The 17,953-nt window shown below is 37.8% G+C and overlaps 1 protein-coding gene across 1 annotated transcript in view; it reads left to right on the forward strand.

Annotated features, from left to right (window-relative positions):
• HS3ST5 (heparan sulfate-glucosamine 3-sulfotransferase 5) overlaps positions 1 to 7,510 on the forward strand; it is a 102,359-nt gene extending 94,849 nt beyond the window's left edge. Inside the window, exons 2-3 of the mRNA XM_011364783.1 lie at positions 1,291 to 1,429; positions 4,917 to 7,510. Of these exons, the coding sequence (XP_011363085.1) occupies positions 1,323 to 1,429; positions 4,917 to 5,847 (1,038 nt within the window). The 5' untranslated portion in view covers positions 1,291 to 1,322 and the 3' untranslated portion in view covers positions 5,848 to 7,510. The remainder of the gene's footprint in view (positions 1 to 1,290; positions 1,430 to 4,916) is intronic.
• The last annotated feature ends 10,443 nt before the right edge of the window (positions 7,511 to 17,953 follow it).

The raw sequence follows: 17,953 nt of genomic DNA on the forward strand, positions 1-17,953 counted from the left end.
TATATATATATTTCCCATGGAACCTACATCCTTGACCATTTTTTTTTTATTTTCTTTCCCCAACATTTATTATACAATATCATAAGTTAGTTTGCATTCTCTGGTTGTTTCAAAATTCCCTAATTGCATTATTAATTTCCCAAGGGCTAAAACTCCTCAGGATCTTTTTTGGAACCCCTCATAAACCTAGTAGAATAGCCAGAAATGCGTTGGTGCTCAGTAATTTTTAATGAATGAATGAATAGATCAATCAGTCAATCCTAGTATATACCTTTTGTATGGAGAAAGTCTTCACATAGCATATATGGAGACATAATTGCAGGAAAACAATTTCTAACTACGACCCATTGCTGTAGTCTCTCCATGGGTTTCTATTTTGAGTTTCAATAAGAAGCAAACAAGCTTATCTTGAAAGGAGGATTGGATTTATTTTTAATAAGAAAGGCTGAATTGGAAGCTTGCATTTTTCCCCAAAATTTAATAATAGCACAAGTAAAGCCTTACACTCCTCAGCCATCCTTATTTCAGTTATGAGTACGATGTTTCTAGGTAAACTTCTGTCATGATATAAAGGCAAGACTCCATATCGCCAAACCTGTTTAAATTTATAGAGAGCTAGGAGGGGTTACATAGCAGGGGCATTCAGTCTGAGCATGTTTTCAGAATTGGTCAGTCAAATTCAGGATGGGGCAGGGAATTTGAAAGGAAACAGCAAGTTACTCAGGTTCACTGTCCTTGAACCTGCGAGATCCTGGTAATTACCACTGATAACCTCAGTAAGTAAAGAAACAGCTTAAAACATGTAAGTAAAATATGTCATTGTTATACCCCAAATTATAACTTACTAAACTGAGATTTTAATTTCTACATCCGTCTTGTTATTCTGAAGCAGAACCTTCGATGTACTAGATGCCCTGCTGGTAAATCTCACATTGCTCAGTTGTTCATTTTGTCAGTATTTTTTTAATGATTAACAACAACAAATAAATATACCTATGCACACACATACATCTATAATACATGCATTCTAATTTCTTTTAGCAGTTGCCTAGCAGGTTCTGTCTAGTTAGTATCTTTCTCCTGGTTTAGTATTTGATCTTATAACGCGGGCCAGGAAAAGGAAAGAAAGTTTTGCTAAATACCAGTTACACCATGAACATTGTCAAGGTTGGTACGAGGTCTGTTCTTCATGTGGCATCACTTAATCCCACCCCTGCTTGGCTCTGTGACAATCAACAGAGCCTATAAGAGATGACTGCTGATGAGTCCCTTTGTATCCCCGTCTCTCAGGCTGCAGAAGTCCTGAAGGTTGATGGAGGGCCATGCTATTCAAACAGCAGGCGTGGCTGAGACAGAAGATCCTAGTGCTGGGAAGCCTTGCCGTTGGGAGTCTCCTGTATCTAGTTGCCAGAGTTGGGAGCTTGGATAGGTAGGTGATTAAACACTTACTTAAGCCCATGTGGCTTTAAGTGTTTCTTGATTTAAACTTCCTCAGGACATAATTTTAAATCTATCCCTTTGTTTTCCTCCTTCAAAATTCCCAAGAAACATGCTTTTCTGCAGTATTGATTTTGATTTATTGAGCCTTTAATAAAAAGAGATCCAAGTTGCTCAAACCAAGGTGTTCGTCAAGATCAATTTATATTCTGTGTGCATTAACATTTGTTTTCAGAAAAGGGATAAAGCCGTGAACAGTAAAAAATTTCATTTTTCTACAGCTCATTGTGGTCAGCGTGCATCTGGTTGTTGACCTCCAGCAAAACAGTGATATATTTATGTATCTTCATTTTGAAATTTATGAGTGAACAATTAATGTGCGACCAGGAGAGTTAAAATTATTTTGAGCCTGTAAAGGAGTTCATCATGTTTGGAATCCACTTCCCTGGAAAGATGGCTCCCAGGCCTGGGGAGTTTTAACTATGCTAATTAGGTCTGAATGTAGCAGACAGGGAGGCTGTCACTCAGAGTAATTGCCCAGAAAGCAATGGAAAATCCTTGGAGAGGAAATTTACAGAACTTGGAGTTGGCTCTAAATAAGCAAATAGTTGAGAGGTGCTAGACCTTCAGAAGTCCCAGCAATAACATCTGGCTTCACATTTAAATACCTCTGGGCTGTCCCACATCTGGTATGATTGTTAAAGACAGAGAAGTGAATTTCTGAAATGTGATGCTTCCTTCTTTACCCTTTAAAATTAACTGTTGTACTGAAAAAACTGAAGTATGTTCTCCTTGCATTCCCATTTTCTGTGAAAATGACGTCACATTTTAAAATGAAACATCTTCCTTAAAATTTTCCTTTTCTAATCTGTAGATCTTATACCTGGGATATTTAACAAATAATATATCAATAGTCTTTATTTTCTTTCAGCTAGTGTCAATTTTGACTGGTAAAGTGAACCCTTGGGATGCTTTTCAATTCAAAAGTCCTGAGTAAACTTTCCACTCACTAGTCGCTAAATACGGGAAATGGTATAATCCAGAGTTTATCACTGACTTCAAGCAGTTTCCTAGAAATAGTGCTTAGTTATTAGTGAAAAGCCTTGAGGTGGTACTATTGTCTTATGTCCATAAAGGAACTTTTCTGTCAAGTTCTTCCTAATGTCTTTAGTTAGCTTTCAATGCATTTGTTATTTAGCGGATGATTCTTTTTATTTTTAACCTGTCTACAGTCTCTTATAGCTTTTATAAGAAATTGGATTGCTTGGTAGGCTTTCTCACAAGTTCTCAGTTGAGGGTTTGAGCAGATTATGTTTGAAACCGACACATGCTTTCTTAGGCCTATCCTTTAGTAGCTGAAGCTCCCGCCCTCTCTGTGGGAGGCTGAGCTCGGATACTTCTCCTGTCCCTTCCAATCCTAGGACTCCATATTTTTTAGTCTAAAGCTTGTGCTCAGAATTCACTCTTCAGGAAGTAAAAGTTAGGTGATATTTTCACCTTATTTTGAGTTAGGGAGTTCAAAAAGCAATTGTTCTGCAGGATATGAGCTACCAGGTAGAAGGTGGAAAGAGGAAGGAAAAAGGAAAAAGAAAGAAGTGGTCATTTCTAGAGGTAGGGAAATTCCTTTCCAGGTCGAAAGGGCAGAGACTGTTTCTGCCTCTCTCAGCCAGGGTTCCTTGAGAGAATTAAGTCCTACAGAGAAGGATTTGATGGACTATTTCTTCAATTCTCCCAAGGATGGCACTAGCATCGTTCTAAATGCATGGGAGAGAAGTCCATCAATTACATTAAGTGAACACCTCAGGGAATTAGCATTTAATTCTCCCACGAAGAGCTAAAACAAGAATTTATGATAACCCAGTCAATGTCACAATTAAAAACATATTTCACTATGTACGTGTTGCTACATAGTGAAATATCTTCCATTTAGAGCTCTAGCATTAACCCCATTAACAAATTTATAAAAACAAAGTTCATGTTTCTCTAAAATATTAACTGTGGTAAACCTTGTTTTTTTAATAGTATGTTATATTTCCACATTTTCTATAGTGAGCATGAGTTGTTTTTAAAATCATAAAAATCAAGCACCACAAAGAAAGTAAAATATATTTATATTTGTATATGTTTATGTTTCCATAAGCAATAGGATAGATAGCTGTTTAAAACAGAATACAGGCCAAGCCCTTTTTCTCAGTGCTACAGAATGCCTTGGCATGACCTTGAGGTTTCTCTTTTCTCCCTTTAATTATAAACATTAAGGAAGATAAGAAAGATACAATAGAGTCTCTTGGGAAAAGCAAGAGAGAACCTCATTGCCACAGAGGAGGGAACAAACTCCAAATTATTAGGATAACTAGAATCCTCAGTTGAAGGAATTGGTTTAACAGCCATTTCACTAATATACCCTTTACCAAGATGGCTAAAATGCCTATCAGATACACTTACAAAAGAAATTATAACGAATTTCAGTTTGGTTCCAGACTATAACCAAACTCAATTTAATGACCATATATATTGGCCAGGCCAAATTAAAGTCACTGTAGTCTAATATTGTGATATTACCTTTCTGAGAAAAGCAGTGATGTTTGTTAATTATTTAAGTCAGTGTTGTGGAAATCCTCTTTTTTGGCTCCATCTATTGCATCTCTTCCTTCATGAGCTCGAGTCCCTGACTTAAATGGACTTGGCAATGATGAGCTGAGGTTTTAGGCCCTGCCAAGGTCTTGTTTCTGTCTGGTCCCAGGTGTGGTAGGTGATACACAGCACTTGCCAATGGCACTGAGTTTGTTCCTATATGCAGACCTCTTTAGAAAGAAAGAAAAAGAAAGGCAGAATATAGTACTTTTCTAGCTGCCCACAAGGCTAATGGCAGGAATTCTGATAAAATAAAAAGGTCAGCAAGTGCTAGTTTGGGAATTTTTTAAGTTGCAAATAGCCAATAGCCAAGGGCAGATGCAAATAGCCAAGGGCAGAGACTGGGACCTCTTTTCAGATTGTATCTCAAAGATTTTTAAGAACCATGTGAGTGCTGCTGAGCTGCAAGGAAATAATAGCACACAAAACCCAAAAGACTGGCCTCCTACCTGCCCTTCAGTCTCCCAGCCAAAGATTATAATCTCCTACCTTTCACGTTTTCTAAATGATATTAACTGGTGAGCTGTTAAAAGGCCATTAGCATGGCGTGTGTCACTTGTCGGTCCTGTACTGTGAACATAAGTACATGCCGTAGTCAATTAAGTGCTTAGTGAATAAAAATTTTAAGGAGCACTAATAAAAAAAATCTCATCAATTATATGTGCTCCATTTAATACAGTGTTGCTTAAAATAAAATTTCTCAAACATATGTTCATTATGGATTACATCAGGCTGGGAAACAGAGGTTTTATTTATGTATTTAATGTCTTACTCTGACTGGGGAAGCAGAAAAATGAGGAGTTAGTTGCAGTGAGCTTCTTAAAGCATCTCTCTGTTGCTTGCAGGCTGCAGCCCATTTGCCCCATTGAAGGCCGTTTCGGAGCCCACGGGCAGGCTGAATTTCCTCTTCGTGCCCTGCAGTTTAAGCGTGGCCTACTGCATGAGTTCCGGAAGGGCAATGCTTCCAAGGAGCAGGTTCGCCTTCATGACCTGGTCCAGCAGCTCCCCAAGGCCATTATCATTGGGGTGAGGAAAGGAGGCACAAGGGCCCTGCTTGAGATGCTGAACCTCCATCCGGCAGTGGTCAAAGCCTCTCAAGAAATCCACTTTTTTGACAATGATGAGAATTATGCCAAGGGTATTGAGTGGTATAGGAAAAAGATGCCTTTTTCCTACCCTCAGCAAATCACAATTGAAAAGAGCCCAGCATATTTTATCACAGAGGAGGTTCCGGAAAGGATTTACAAAATGAACTCATCCATCAAGTTGTTGATCATTGTCAGGGAGCCAACCACAAGAGCTATTTCTGATTACACTCAGGTGCTAGAGGGGAAAGAGAGGAAGAATAAAACCTATTACAAGTTCGAGAAGCTGGCAATAGACCCTAATACCTGTGAAGTGAACACAAAATACAAGGCGGTAAGAACCAGCATCTACACCAAACATCTGGAAAGGTGGTTGAAATACTTTCCAATTGAGCAATTTCACGTTGTCGATGGAGATCGCCTCATCACGGAACCTCTGCCAGAACTTCAGCTCGTAGAGAAGTTTCTAAATCTTCCCCCAAGAATAAGTCAGTACAATTTATATTTCAATGCTACAAGAGGGTTTTACTGCTTGCGATTTAACATTATCTTTAATAAGTGCCTGGCTGGCAGCAAGGGGCGCATTCATCCAGAGGTGGACCCCTCTGTCATTACCAAATTGCGCAAATTCTTTCACCCTTTTAATCAAAAATTTTACCAGATCACTGGAAGGACACTGAACTGGCCCTAAAATAGTAAGTCATACAACACTATGTGTTGTGCCTGGAGACATGCAGTGCCTCCTCTAGATTAAAATATGCACTTTTCCGAGATACGACTATCCGAGTCATTTTTCCATGTATACTTGTACATACTCAGTGTGTGACCAAATATAAGATCAGTTCTTTTTCTACTGAAAATTTACAAAAAAAAAAAAAAAACCATTTGCTATCTGCATAGTTGCATCTTCTAAGCTATTTACTAAAAGAAGAGGTGGTGGTATTAGGGGAAAGTGACTTCAGCTATTCTCAAAGTCTTCCTTTGAGTCAGAATTTGTCACCCACCATTTTCATAGATTTAAGCCAAAAGATGTATGTGTGAAAATGTACCAATGGCTATGAAGCTTCAGGAAGTAGAGGATTCAGTTATGCATTCATTTCTAAGGAAAAGCTGGCTCTTTAATTCAGATGCTGAATTGGTGCCATGAAAACAGAAAATACTATTTTCTTATGATTTAAAAGAATGTCTTATCTCATAAAATTGACATTGTTTCCAAAGTTCCTGTGGTGATTTTGCACTATTCTTTTCTTATACAGACCATGGTATCACTTGTAGGATGTCAATCACACATTAGAAAGTCACTTCCCATGATCTATGTCAACAAAGAGAAATGTCATGTACATAATGTATATTGTTGTAAATACTGGTTTCACACTAAGTAATTCTATTTTGTAAACTGAATATGGCTATTTAATTTATTGTGAAAATTAAATTTATTGTGGTATTTAAAAATGGAATGGATTAAAATTACTCTATGTGCAACTTTTTTTTTTACTCATTTTGTTTTACGTCTCCCCTGCGGGATCCCAAAATCGAAGCTGTTTATGTGCATATGAGAACACCTGGAAACATGCACTTCTGCATTGGCTTCCTGTACCCTTGTGAAAATGTATTTATGATGTGAGGTTGAGTATATTAAAAAAAAAAAATCAACCCTCTGGAAATCTGTTCTAATAGTCACCTCAAAGAATACTAGTGCCGCTCTGCCATAACTTTATAACAATTAATTTACTTGCAGTTGCTGCTGTGCCAAGAGAGAGACAAGAAATATTTTAATATAGTCAAGAAATAGAAGAATCACAATTTTATTTGAACCTCTAATCAGAGTCAGACCAGTAGAGAAATTGAATAAAATAAGATTAGAAAACTTGTGTGTCCTCTGACTAAAAGCTGCTGATGCTTCAAAAATGAATGCAAACTCTCAGAACTCCCTCTTTGAGATGAAAATATTATCAGTCTGCTCAGAGATGATCAAATTGCATAGTGTTGTTATTACTTACATAAACATATGGCTCATATTTCCATCCAGAGAAATTAATGCTAAATTGGGTGCTTGCTAACATCAAATACACTATATTATGCTTAAATATAATTCAGAAAGCTGTGGAAAGAGGTATCGATGACAAAAAAAAAAAAATGGATTTTTTCCAATCACGGTTGCTTATCCAGTGGGAGATGTTTGAGAGAGTTTAGTTCAACATTACATTGAGAGTGCCTAGAGAAATCAGCAAATTACAATGGATTCCCTTTTGATTATAATAAGTGTTAATTTTCTCCATGAGTTGTTTATCCTGTCCAGTGATTTGATGGTGAACTTTTACAAATAAAAAGCCCTTTTCCCTCCAGTGCTGGTATACATTGCTTCTCAGGCCTCAGCCTTGGTAATCATCTCTGCAGTTTCAATTAGCGGTGATGCTATTCTCTCAGCATGGGCCAAGCCTGACACCAGCACACGCTGACAGGCTGGCCTCTCGCTCATTGCGCAATGACTCCGGAGTGAGTCTCAGGTCTAAATGTCAATCACTGTTCCCTTAAGCCATGAATGAAATCAAGCTTAAGGAATCTGTCATCAGATTTCCCTGTGCCTCAACTCTCAGCTAACCATCAGAAGAAACTCTTTGAATACTACACTGAAGGTCATAATCACATATTATCATTAATTTTATTATAACTATTCCGAAAGCACTATACAGCTAATAACCTTTATACCAGTGGCTGTCAAATTATGCCCCAGTGGAACACTAATGTTTCAAAAACTCAGCTTAGGTATTCCACCAGTAAAATGGAATCTTTTTCTAGACTCATAGAAGAATTTTAATTTCATTAAAATAGTGAATAGGAGTTTCTAGATGATAATCTTTTATATTCCCAATTTTTCTTAAACTTCACTACTGCTGCTAACGGTGTATTTCAGAGTTTATACTGAGTCTATTTGACATGAGCTGACTTTTATAATTTGACATTTTTAGCTCAGTAAGCCAGATATTTCTTCATTGCATTCAGAAAACAGTGCTGTAATTTCCAGTTGCCCCTCTTCCTAAATAAGTTTGAGAATTGTTTTAAGCCTTCCAGCCTCCGCTCAGAGACTTAAAACAGGAAGTCTGGTCTGGGAGGATGGTTTTGGAGGCAGGTTTCATTTAACTGTGAAAAAAAAAAAAAAAAAGCCACGGCCCCTGCTGATTGAGCTAGATCAAAATAAAAATCCTATGACTTAATAGCATACTTCCACTGAAGGTTTTTAACCTCCTTGTTTAGAAATATGTTTCCTGTTGTCATCAAACAGGCAACAGACCTCCAGAGAAATCTTCAGCTCATTACAGTAACTCCACTAGGGCTCTCTTTAATAAGTTATTCCTTTTACATCATGAAAACTTTGTGTTCCTTCCAGAGGTTTGGTGGCACCATATGGCTTTGTGAAACAGTTCTAGCTGCAAAGAGAAAAAAATTGTTTAAGCAATGGTGAAGTTTCTACTGGATTGTAAAGCTGAAACTGCACCACTTCAAAAGCCAAGGATTCCAATTATAATTATACTAACAGGAACTAAAATCTCAAGGGAGTGAGAGAGACTAGAGAACAGAGACAAAGGCATGTTCATACCTCAAAATCACATCTGATCTTAGATTCGGTACCTTTTATGTTGATGGACCAGCAAGAATAGTCATTCATTGCCAGTCTACTAAAGTTGATGGAGCCTTATAAGAGCACTACTTGGGGGGCTGTACCTGGTACAAGGGCCCTGCTGGAAGACAAGCTCGAGGACCTGTGGAAAGCACTATCTGGGCCCCTGGAGCTGTGTTGCTGCTAAGGGAAGATGGGAACTAAGGACAAGTGCAGTCCTAATTCCAGCCCTGCCAATAAGCTTTTGCTTTGTCTAATTAGCAGTTTGCTAAATACAATTCTCTTACTAAGCCTAATTTGAGAATTTTCCAGGGATGGAAAATCTCAAATGATCATAAGCAGTGTGTTCCTGATGAAGTTTTTTATACTTTTTCTGCATACTCAGCAGCCATTTTTCACAAAGGAGAATCGTCTACAGTCTAAGCAAAAAAGAAAACCTTTCTGAAAACATTCACTCTAAAAACGACTAAATACAGCAAAATCTTAGCAATGTAGGCTAACAAGGTAACAATATAGACAATTTTAAAGCAAGTTCATTGCAATTATTCCCTACTAGACAATGTGCCAAACTATACTAACAATATATTGAAAAATATCTAATTGCATCTGTTTTACTAAATAAAAGTATCTTCCCTGGCTTTTTTCCCCCGAAATTGGTGTTACTCAAGTATTTCAAAAACAGTCTGTCTTCTTAAGTAAGTTATTCAGCCCCCCTAGTATCTGTTTATCAATTGTTATAGCTAGTGCAAAGATAAATTTAGGCCCAAATATGAACATTTGGTAAGGTTCTAATAAATGGTGCCTTACTACATAGCTCACAAAAACAATTTCTTTATTTTGTGCACTTTTAAAGATTTCTTTCCAATTACATTTTATTGTACCTTTTAGGAATGAGTGTGCCACTTCATAATGATTAGAAATGGATCGGGGAGTTGAAAAGGCAGAATTTAATGGATAGCAATATATATTTCTCATAGAAAACACTTGATTGTTATTCTAAGAACAAACGTCTGTTATTTAAACGCAGCTCAGTTGAAAAGCAATACCCTTCGGTCATAGCAGCAGCATGCTTGCTACTTTATTGGGTACGTTCCATCACTTCTAAATTTGTGAACTATATCAGTCTCCAGGTCTGGCTGAGCTGTTGGTAAAAGGGTTTATTGTTTCTAAAAATACATGTCCTCTCCCTTTAAAAACAGTCCACCACGAAGGTGAGTTGCTCCCAGTAGATTGATAACATCATTTAAAAGAACTGGCTTACCACTAGCTCACCTCCAGCATTTCTAAATGCACACAAATCTGCTTTGCATTTCTTTCCCTTTAATGACACCAGAGAAGAATCTTTGAAGCCAACAGAAAAACTTCCTGTTTCTTTGGTAAGGTCACACTGAAAGTCACCTAAAAGTATGGTCTCAGAGTGTAAAATGACTTGTAATTGCTGCATGTCAGGTCATCTAACATTAAGTCCTGTAAATAAATTTAATACAAACTCTTTAAGGTAAAACCTTCTAACAACACCAGATGACAATATCACCACACCAAGCAGAATTGATAGTATGAGTGAGTCAAAGTTCAGAAGCCAGAAGAAGGAATGACTAACTCAGCTTGTAGGAGTCAGGAGGACTTCAGTGAAATGATGCTTGAACTAAGCATAAGAAGATGATTGCATCTCACAATGCAGACAAGCAGGAAAAGTACACTCCAGGATGAGAGAAACAGCAGAGAGAAAGCATGAAGTATGAAAGAAACTAGGAATGGATGGTAGGTAATATGTAAGAGAAGATGAAAAATAAAAATGAAAACCCTATCAGAGCTTCTCAGGCCTTAAGCAAATCCTACATAGTTGGCATACCCCATCATCCATGATGGGTACCTAAGCCAGGCCTGCCTTCTTGGGTCTGTACCTAGCTGTTCCCTAGACGCTAAGTGTTTAAGAATGGAGAAGGGATGATGAAGTTATTATTCAAAAAAGTTTTATTTCAAACAGTTAGTGCCCACAGAATTATAGTTTTCCTTCCCACCCCTCTTTATGTTTTGGTTCTCTCACTTCTTTTCCTGGCCAGTAGCTTTGCTGCAGCTGATGGGATCCTTCATACCTGGGTTGTTTTTTTTCCCCAGGATTAGGCAAAGGTGTCTTTTTAAAGCCAGCTCTTTGCATATGCAGACCATGGAAGAGTCATATTGTCCTACTGCCATGAGCCACTCACTACAGGTCTACCTGTCCTGATATGATATCAGGAGACATGGGAATGAGAAGAAAACTGAACACAACATTCTCCCGCAACTAAGGTAAAATAATAGTGTTTTTAAGAGTGTCCAGGGAATAGTATTTGTTTCATTGAAAATAAAGCTTAATTTTCTGTGAGGAATGGACAAGTCAATTCATCTCTTTGGGCTTGAGCTTCCTATTAAATAAAATAGGAAAATCAGAATAGGGGATGTTTTAAGTTCTACCAATAGGACATTGCACCAATAGATGAAAGTGATTATTGGAGCATTCCTTGTGACGTTAAACATCACAGAATCAGGGTCTGAAGGTGGAGGAATAAGGAGGAGTAAGACTCAATGTACTCTGCTGCTCTCACGCGCAGGATCACTCCAAAAACCTTTGTGTCTATGGTTTTGTGTGTAGGAGATATTCTTTGTCACCATTCCCTTACAACTGAACTGTTCTTCAGTTCAACCTATTCTTGGTTTTGACTTCCCTTCACCTGTTCCCTCCTGAATTGATTAACTTTTGCTGTATAACCAACTATCCACAAACATCTTATTTAGCTCATGATTATGTTGCTTATTTGGGCCGTTCCAGTCTGGCCTGCCTTGGCTCTACTCTGCTGGCCTCCTCATGCACCTGTGGTTTCTGGTGAATCACCTGGTAATTAGTTGTTATAAAGTGTCCTCTCTTAAATGTTGGGTGACTTGCACTGCTACTTGGTTAGTGCCACTTGCTAATGCTGGCTATTGGCTAAGTGAGAACAGTGTCTGGGCCATGTGTGTCTGTCTCATCATTTAGTAAACTCACCTAGTAGTCAGAGGGGTATAAAGAGTAGCAAAAAAGGACAAGTATGAATGTGCAAACACTTTTCAACCATCTACTTGCATTATGTTTACTATTTCTCATTGACCAAAGTATGTCAAATGGCCAAACCCAAGGTCCACGTGAGAGAGGACTACATGAGAGTATGAATTCAGACAAGGAAATCATTGTGGCTATTTTTGCAAATAATCTACCACAGCTCTCAACCTTGATTCTATCATGATGAAAATTATAACAATTATAGTAATAATTCACTAAGCTACTTCATTTTTCTCAATTTCTAAAGAAACATGTAATGATAATAAGAAGAGCGGTTGGCAGAATAATGTCCTCTTCAAAGATATCACATCCCAATCTCAGGAATCTGTGCATATGTTACCTCAGTTAACAAAAGGGACTTTGCAGATATGATGAAGTGAAGATCTTGAGATGGGGGACGTTTCCTGGATTATCTAGATGGGCCATATGTAACCACAAGGGTCTTAAAGGTAGAAACGGAAGCAGAAGAGGACATTTGGAGAAATGTTGGTAATGGAAGAATATGCTGAGACTTTGGGGACTTTCAGAGAGATGTTGAATTGCTAGCTTTGAAGATGGAGGAAGGGGGGCCATAAGTCAAGGAATATAGGAGCCTTTAGAAGCCAAAAAAAAGCAAGGAAATGGATTTTCCCTGGATCATCCAGACAAGAATGTAGTCCTGCCAACACCTTAATTTTAACCCAGTGAGACTTTTATTGGATTTCTAAGCTTGCAGATAATATGAGATAATGATAACATGAAATAATATGTGATAATGTGAGATAATAAGTTTGTGATGTTCTAAGCCATTAAATCTGTGCCAGTTTGTAACAGCAGTCATAGCAAATGAATACAAGAAATAATGGGAAATGGGGTGCTTACAAAATGCTGTTGTGTTTAATCAGCATTATTGATGGCTGTTGCCTTATCACCCTTTGATGATGCTCCCTCGTCGTCAAAGGGTCATAGGACAACAGCCATCAATCACAAAGGGAATTCCCAGACAAAGCAAGCAGAATCCTGAAGGAAAGGGGCACCCTTGCAAGTTCCCAAAGGTAGATGCAGGCTGTGACCCTCAAGGAGACAACTCCCTGGTGACAGAAACACAGAACAAGCCTCATTTCTTCTGGGACAACTCCACTGACGCTCAAAGGGTAAATAAACAGCCGCAATGGTATATTGCAGGTAAGTTTATGGTGAGATATAAATGACGTGACATTTTTTAATATCTTTAACATTATGGTTTTTGCTTTGAAAAGAGAAAACTTTTCCAATCTCCTTACAAGTACATAGAATCTAGCCTCGATGCAGAAAATCTTAAAGCCCCCAAAAATGGGAGCCAGGAGCTTTGGTCTTATCCCAGACTGGTCCCAAGATCGCCTCCAAATGCCCTCAAAAACTGTCCTATGGGGAAAAATAAAGACCTGAATTTTGTCTCTTGGGCTTAATGAAATTCAGAGTCATTTATTGATCACCTAGTATATCCCTAGCTTCTGAAAGATCTATCAAATAATTACTAAAGGTCACTAGAAAGGCAGAGTTTGAGTTGTGACCGGAATATAGCGCTCCAGAATTCCAGCCTAGGGCCCCTATCAAGCCAAGTTTCTAAATGGTTCTATTTATTATTTATGTCCACTTACTTTCTAAAAGGATTTGAGGTGGCAATTTTCTAATTAAAATTTGTTTCTAATCTCTTTCTAATCTTGTTTTATTGGCTGCATTTCAACCCTCTTGTGTTTAATGAACCTTGAATAGTAATGTGTATTGAATCTGTATAAAAATATGAATTATCATTAAAATGAAAATGTACACACATTTAATACACATGTAATATGTATGGACATATTTGGATTTCTAAGCCACTGAAAGAAGTTAATGATAATGGTTCATTATGGAACTAATCAAAACCATTCTTTTGTTAGCGATTACCTGTCAAGTTTGCACAGCTGCCTTTTAAAAATTACACCCGAAGGTGTCGCAGTCCAACCAAAGTGAATACACATTAAAAAACTCAATAAATTAATATTTCAAGATAACATCAATCAATCTGGAAACAAATACTTTGATAAAAGAATATGCTTGCCTAATTAAAGTGTCACTACATAGAGTATAAAAAGTTTTAATGGTTAAAAAAAAAAAAGTTTTGCTAATTCCAGGATATTTAAGATATTTACATGGCAAGTATAAACTTGCCTCTACAGTGTCTAGATGCACACGGACACGTGTTTGCGCGTGTGCGGTCGTCATAGTTCGGTAACAATGTCTCATCCCCACATGATAATCACCTTACTTTTGAGCTTGACCATCACCACAAGTCTTCCCACTTTGGAATTGTATCAGGTGACTCTGAAAGCACAATTAAATGTAAAGATAAACTTAAAAACAAAGTGTTTACTTGGCATGATTATCTGCGTCTACTGTATTTGAGGCATTAATATAAAAATAGTGTGAAATTAGTTAATAGACAAACCCAAGCCTAAAACTCTGAGACCATGGTATTAATAACTCTCGCTATGATCCTGAAATATCTCTGCAAAGGGAGCAGACATCACTGAGTATTATCTGTGTTTATATCCACAGACTAACCAGCTGAATTCGGCCACATAAACCCATATTTTGGATGGAGTTTGTTGAAATTTGTCAAGTTATTGTTTACTGTGTGACCATTCTCAAAAAGTTACTTCATCTTTTTCAATTTCTCCTTCAAACAATTGTCTTTGAAATATTTGGATAAAGAACTTAAAATTCTTCATGTGAAATTAATTCTTTTTTTAATCTCTTTGGCTGGCTCATGCCCCACGTAGGTCCTGGGTCCTGCAACATGCTCCCAAAGGAGTCCCAGGAGTCTAGGGCTTCTTAGGTCCGCTGACACACAAGCCAGCCATTACCACATGGCAGCTCTTCGATGTGTCCCTTTCAGTGCCACAGACAACTCTGCGGGGCACTGCGGCTTCTCCAGGTACTGCTACAGCCTCCATATCCCCAAAGGCCTATGACAATGCATGTGTGTGGGGTGGGGATGGGAGGGTATCCTTTCTCTCCCTAGATTTTACTTCCTTTAAAAAAGTACCCAAACTATCCATGGAAATATCAACAAAGCAGCTCTTTCTGCTTCTTTATTCAAAATCCACCATATCCATAGGGCCAGGCTGGATCAGAAGACAAATCTGGGTATTAGACACCATGTTAAACTCAGAATCTCATGATAGGTGTTCAGTAAATGTTTGTGGATTGAATGAATGAATCACTCTTTCATTATGAGGACGAAGGTTTCACAGATGGATTAAACATGTCTGCCTGTCTCTTTCTTTTCTTAGAATGTGTTCTCTACCAGGAGATTCTGAGGTCCTTTTTGCAAACAGTCCTCTGGTGACCAACCCACCAAACAGTCGAACATTTCCCCCAGGAGCGGACACAGTGCAGGCTTTCACTGGGCTCCTGAATGCCCATTATACTTTTAATGTATTATAAGATACAAATGCTAATAAATAAGGGCTAGCTTCAAACTCTGCTCTACAAAGACCTTCTCATGACAGATACCAGTATGATGGTTCAAATCACTTCGCTCCTTTATACCCCATAATATAGAACAGTGAGTCAGCAGATGTCAATTTCTATTTATGTAAGAGTCCTGGCCTCTCAATAACATGGACCCCTAAATTTTCTCTATTACACTGTTAAATTTTTTGCTTAATTAAGCATTAATTAAAATTGTGAATTTCAAAAAACAGTGAACAAAACTAATTGCCACTTTCATCGTACTAAACCATGCTCTGAATATCATTGTTTAGGGTTTTATAATATTAAAGGTGAATAGCTTAGTTCATTGATGGTACAGAAGTACAGCTCATTGTTGTTAATTATACTCGACTTCTATCTCTTTTGTATATTAATACATCTTAGCCTGAAAAAGTACAGATACAATATGGTAGACTCAAAGAGAAGTAGATAATTCATAGGTCATGAGAACTGTAAAAATAACAGGGATGTACATATTCACGCTCCAATCTAGAGAAAGAGAAACACCCATTTTTATTTGCTTTGACACATTCAGGAAATTATTTAGTATTAATTAAAAAATGATTAAAGCTAGTTGCTTGATTAAGGCTCTGTATGTACAAATGAAATAACCAGATTATGGGTGATCCACTTATTTCTACTCTCTAATGGTAGAAATACCTGCAAATTGAAATTGTCATTCCATGTGTCTAGTTGATTATTGCATCTCAATTGATTGGTTATATCATGTAGACACAGACAAATCTTTTAGGAACATGCTTTGATGCATGAATGATTTTGTAAAATTCACTAAATGAAGAGGCAGTGGCTGCGAACAGATGAAAAATCTGGACCTGAAAATCCACCCGAAGCTATAGAGTTACATCTATCAGGGCATGATGGATAATATGGTTAATGTCTACGCACTGAGCTGTTTATTTCAGAACCTCACAGGTGATTCTGGCAGAGACTCAAAAGAAATGTTTATTACAGTTTCTACCCCTCACATTACAGACAGGCAGTCCAGGTTGAGAGCCACTATTATCTACTCTAAACTGTAGGCGTTGACTTTATTGTCTTAGTAAATATATTATAACTAAGAGAATGGTATCTTTAACATTTCTTTTGTTTGGTAGGCAACTTTAGGACAAGTATTATGTCATACACCCTCCTATCCCATTCAGACCCTAGACTCACACTTTATACCACAGTAAATGATTTTTAAAAATTGCAAATAAAAAAAATTAACTATTTATTTATTTAAATAATATCAACAAGAATCTCTAAGTTCATTGTTTATTGAAAATAGCTAAATAGCTTCTGATGTACAATACCACTCAGAGACCACAAAATACAGATAATTTTAGATATATTTATTTAGTGTAGGAAGCCCAAGGAGGGCCATTTACTCCAAAATTCACAGTGACTACAAGATCAAAGTTAGACTAGTGACATTACCTCCCAGTGAGATTAGACTGCAGTCCCCAAGAAACTCTGACACATATTTTGACATATTTAATTTTTTAATACACCCAAAACCTCAGAAAATGGTGGTAGTCCCCTTGACGTCTGAGAGGCACCAATGTCACACATCTGGACCTACACCCATTCACAGCAGGATTGGCACGATGGAGCTGTCCCTTTAATGTATTCGCTTTGCTTGTTCTTGTCAGTTTGGTTGAGAAACAATAGCATAGGATCCACAGGTCTGTGCGAGAATGCGCTTTTGAACAGAGGAAGTGCAAACAGGAGATAAAGTGCAGAAACGCTAATCCATATTCCCATGGATATGCTCTGATTTCAACATCCCTTCCAAAAAACATAGCTTCTGAAATAAGTTACCATACTCCAAGAGGAATTAAGCTTGAAAGGTAACAGAACTTCAAAAGCCAAATTGAAAAGACCAGACCTGAGGCTGTGAAGGGCATTCAGACGAGAGAAGGGTTTTAACTTGGCTTTCAAAGCATGTTCTCCCTCCTCTTTGAAAGTTTCTTACACCTTCGGAGTTGCTGAAGATTTTCCCACCTGTGACGTCGTTCATTGGAAAACCATGAAATAACAAAAATCTCTCTCCAAGTAGAATGGAGCAGGGCAGAGGGGGCAATATGAAAGTAAATTAAAGTAAGTTGCTGCTTGTTCTACTTATTTTTGAGCCTAACAAGGCATCTCCAAGAAAGTTATCTTATCTGACTACAAAATAGCAGGATGCACAATCTACTGTGAGTGGAACTGAGGCCCCAAGTATGACCCCAACAGGAAGCAGAAGTCTTGATAGGTTGCAAGAAATGTGTCTCTATGACTCATTTTCCAGGAATGGCCAAAAAAAAAAAGAAGAAGGGAAAAATAGGAAATACAAATAAAAGGTGTAAATACATGTTTCAACACTTAAATTTGTGCCTTTTTCAGGCTACTGTCTTTACCCAGAATCCCCTGTTGCCCTACACTTAACTGGGTAACCTCTGTTGACCCCTCAAGGCTCAATTGAGCATCATTCCAATTACTACTATCTGCCAGGTTCAGTGCTAGGCACAAGGAACATGAAAGTGCATGATACCCTCAAGGAGGTGTGCCACACTACCAGTGGGCACAACAAACAACGAACAAGGGAAGCGATTATCCTAAGCT

This window comes from Pteropus vampyrus, unplaced genomic scaffold (assembly GCF_000151845.1).
Source record: "Pteropus vampyrus isolate Shadow unplaced genomic scaffold, Pvam_2.0 Scaffold101, whole genome shotgun sequence".
NCBI classification, from domain to species: domain Eukaryota; kingdom Metazoa; phylum Chordata; class Mammalia; order Chiroptera; family Pteropodidae; genus Pteropus; species Pteropus vampyrus.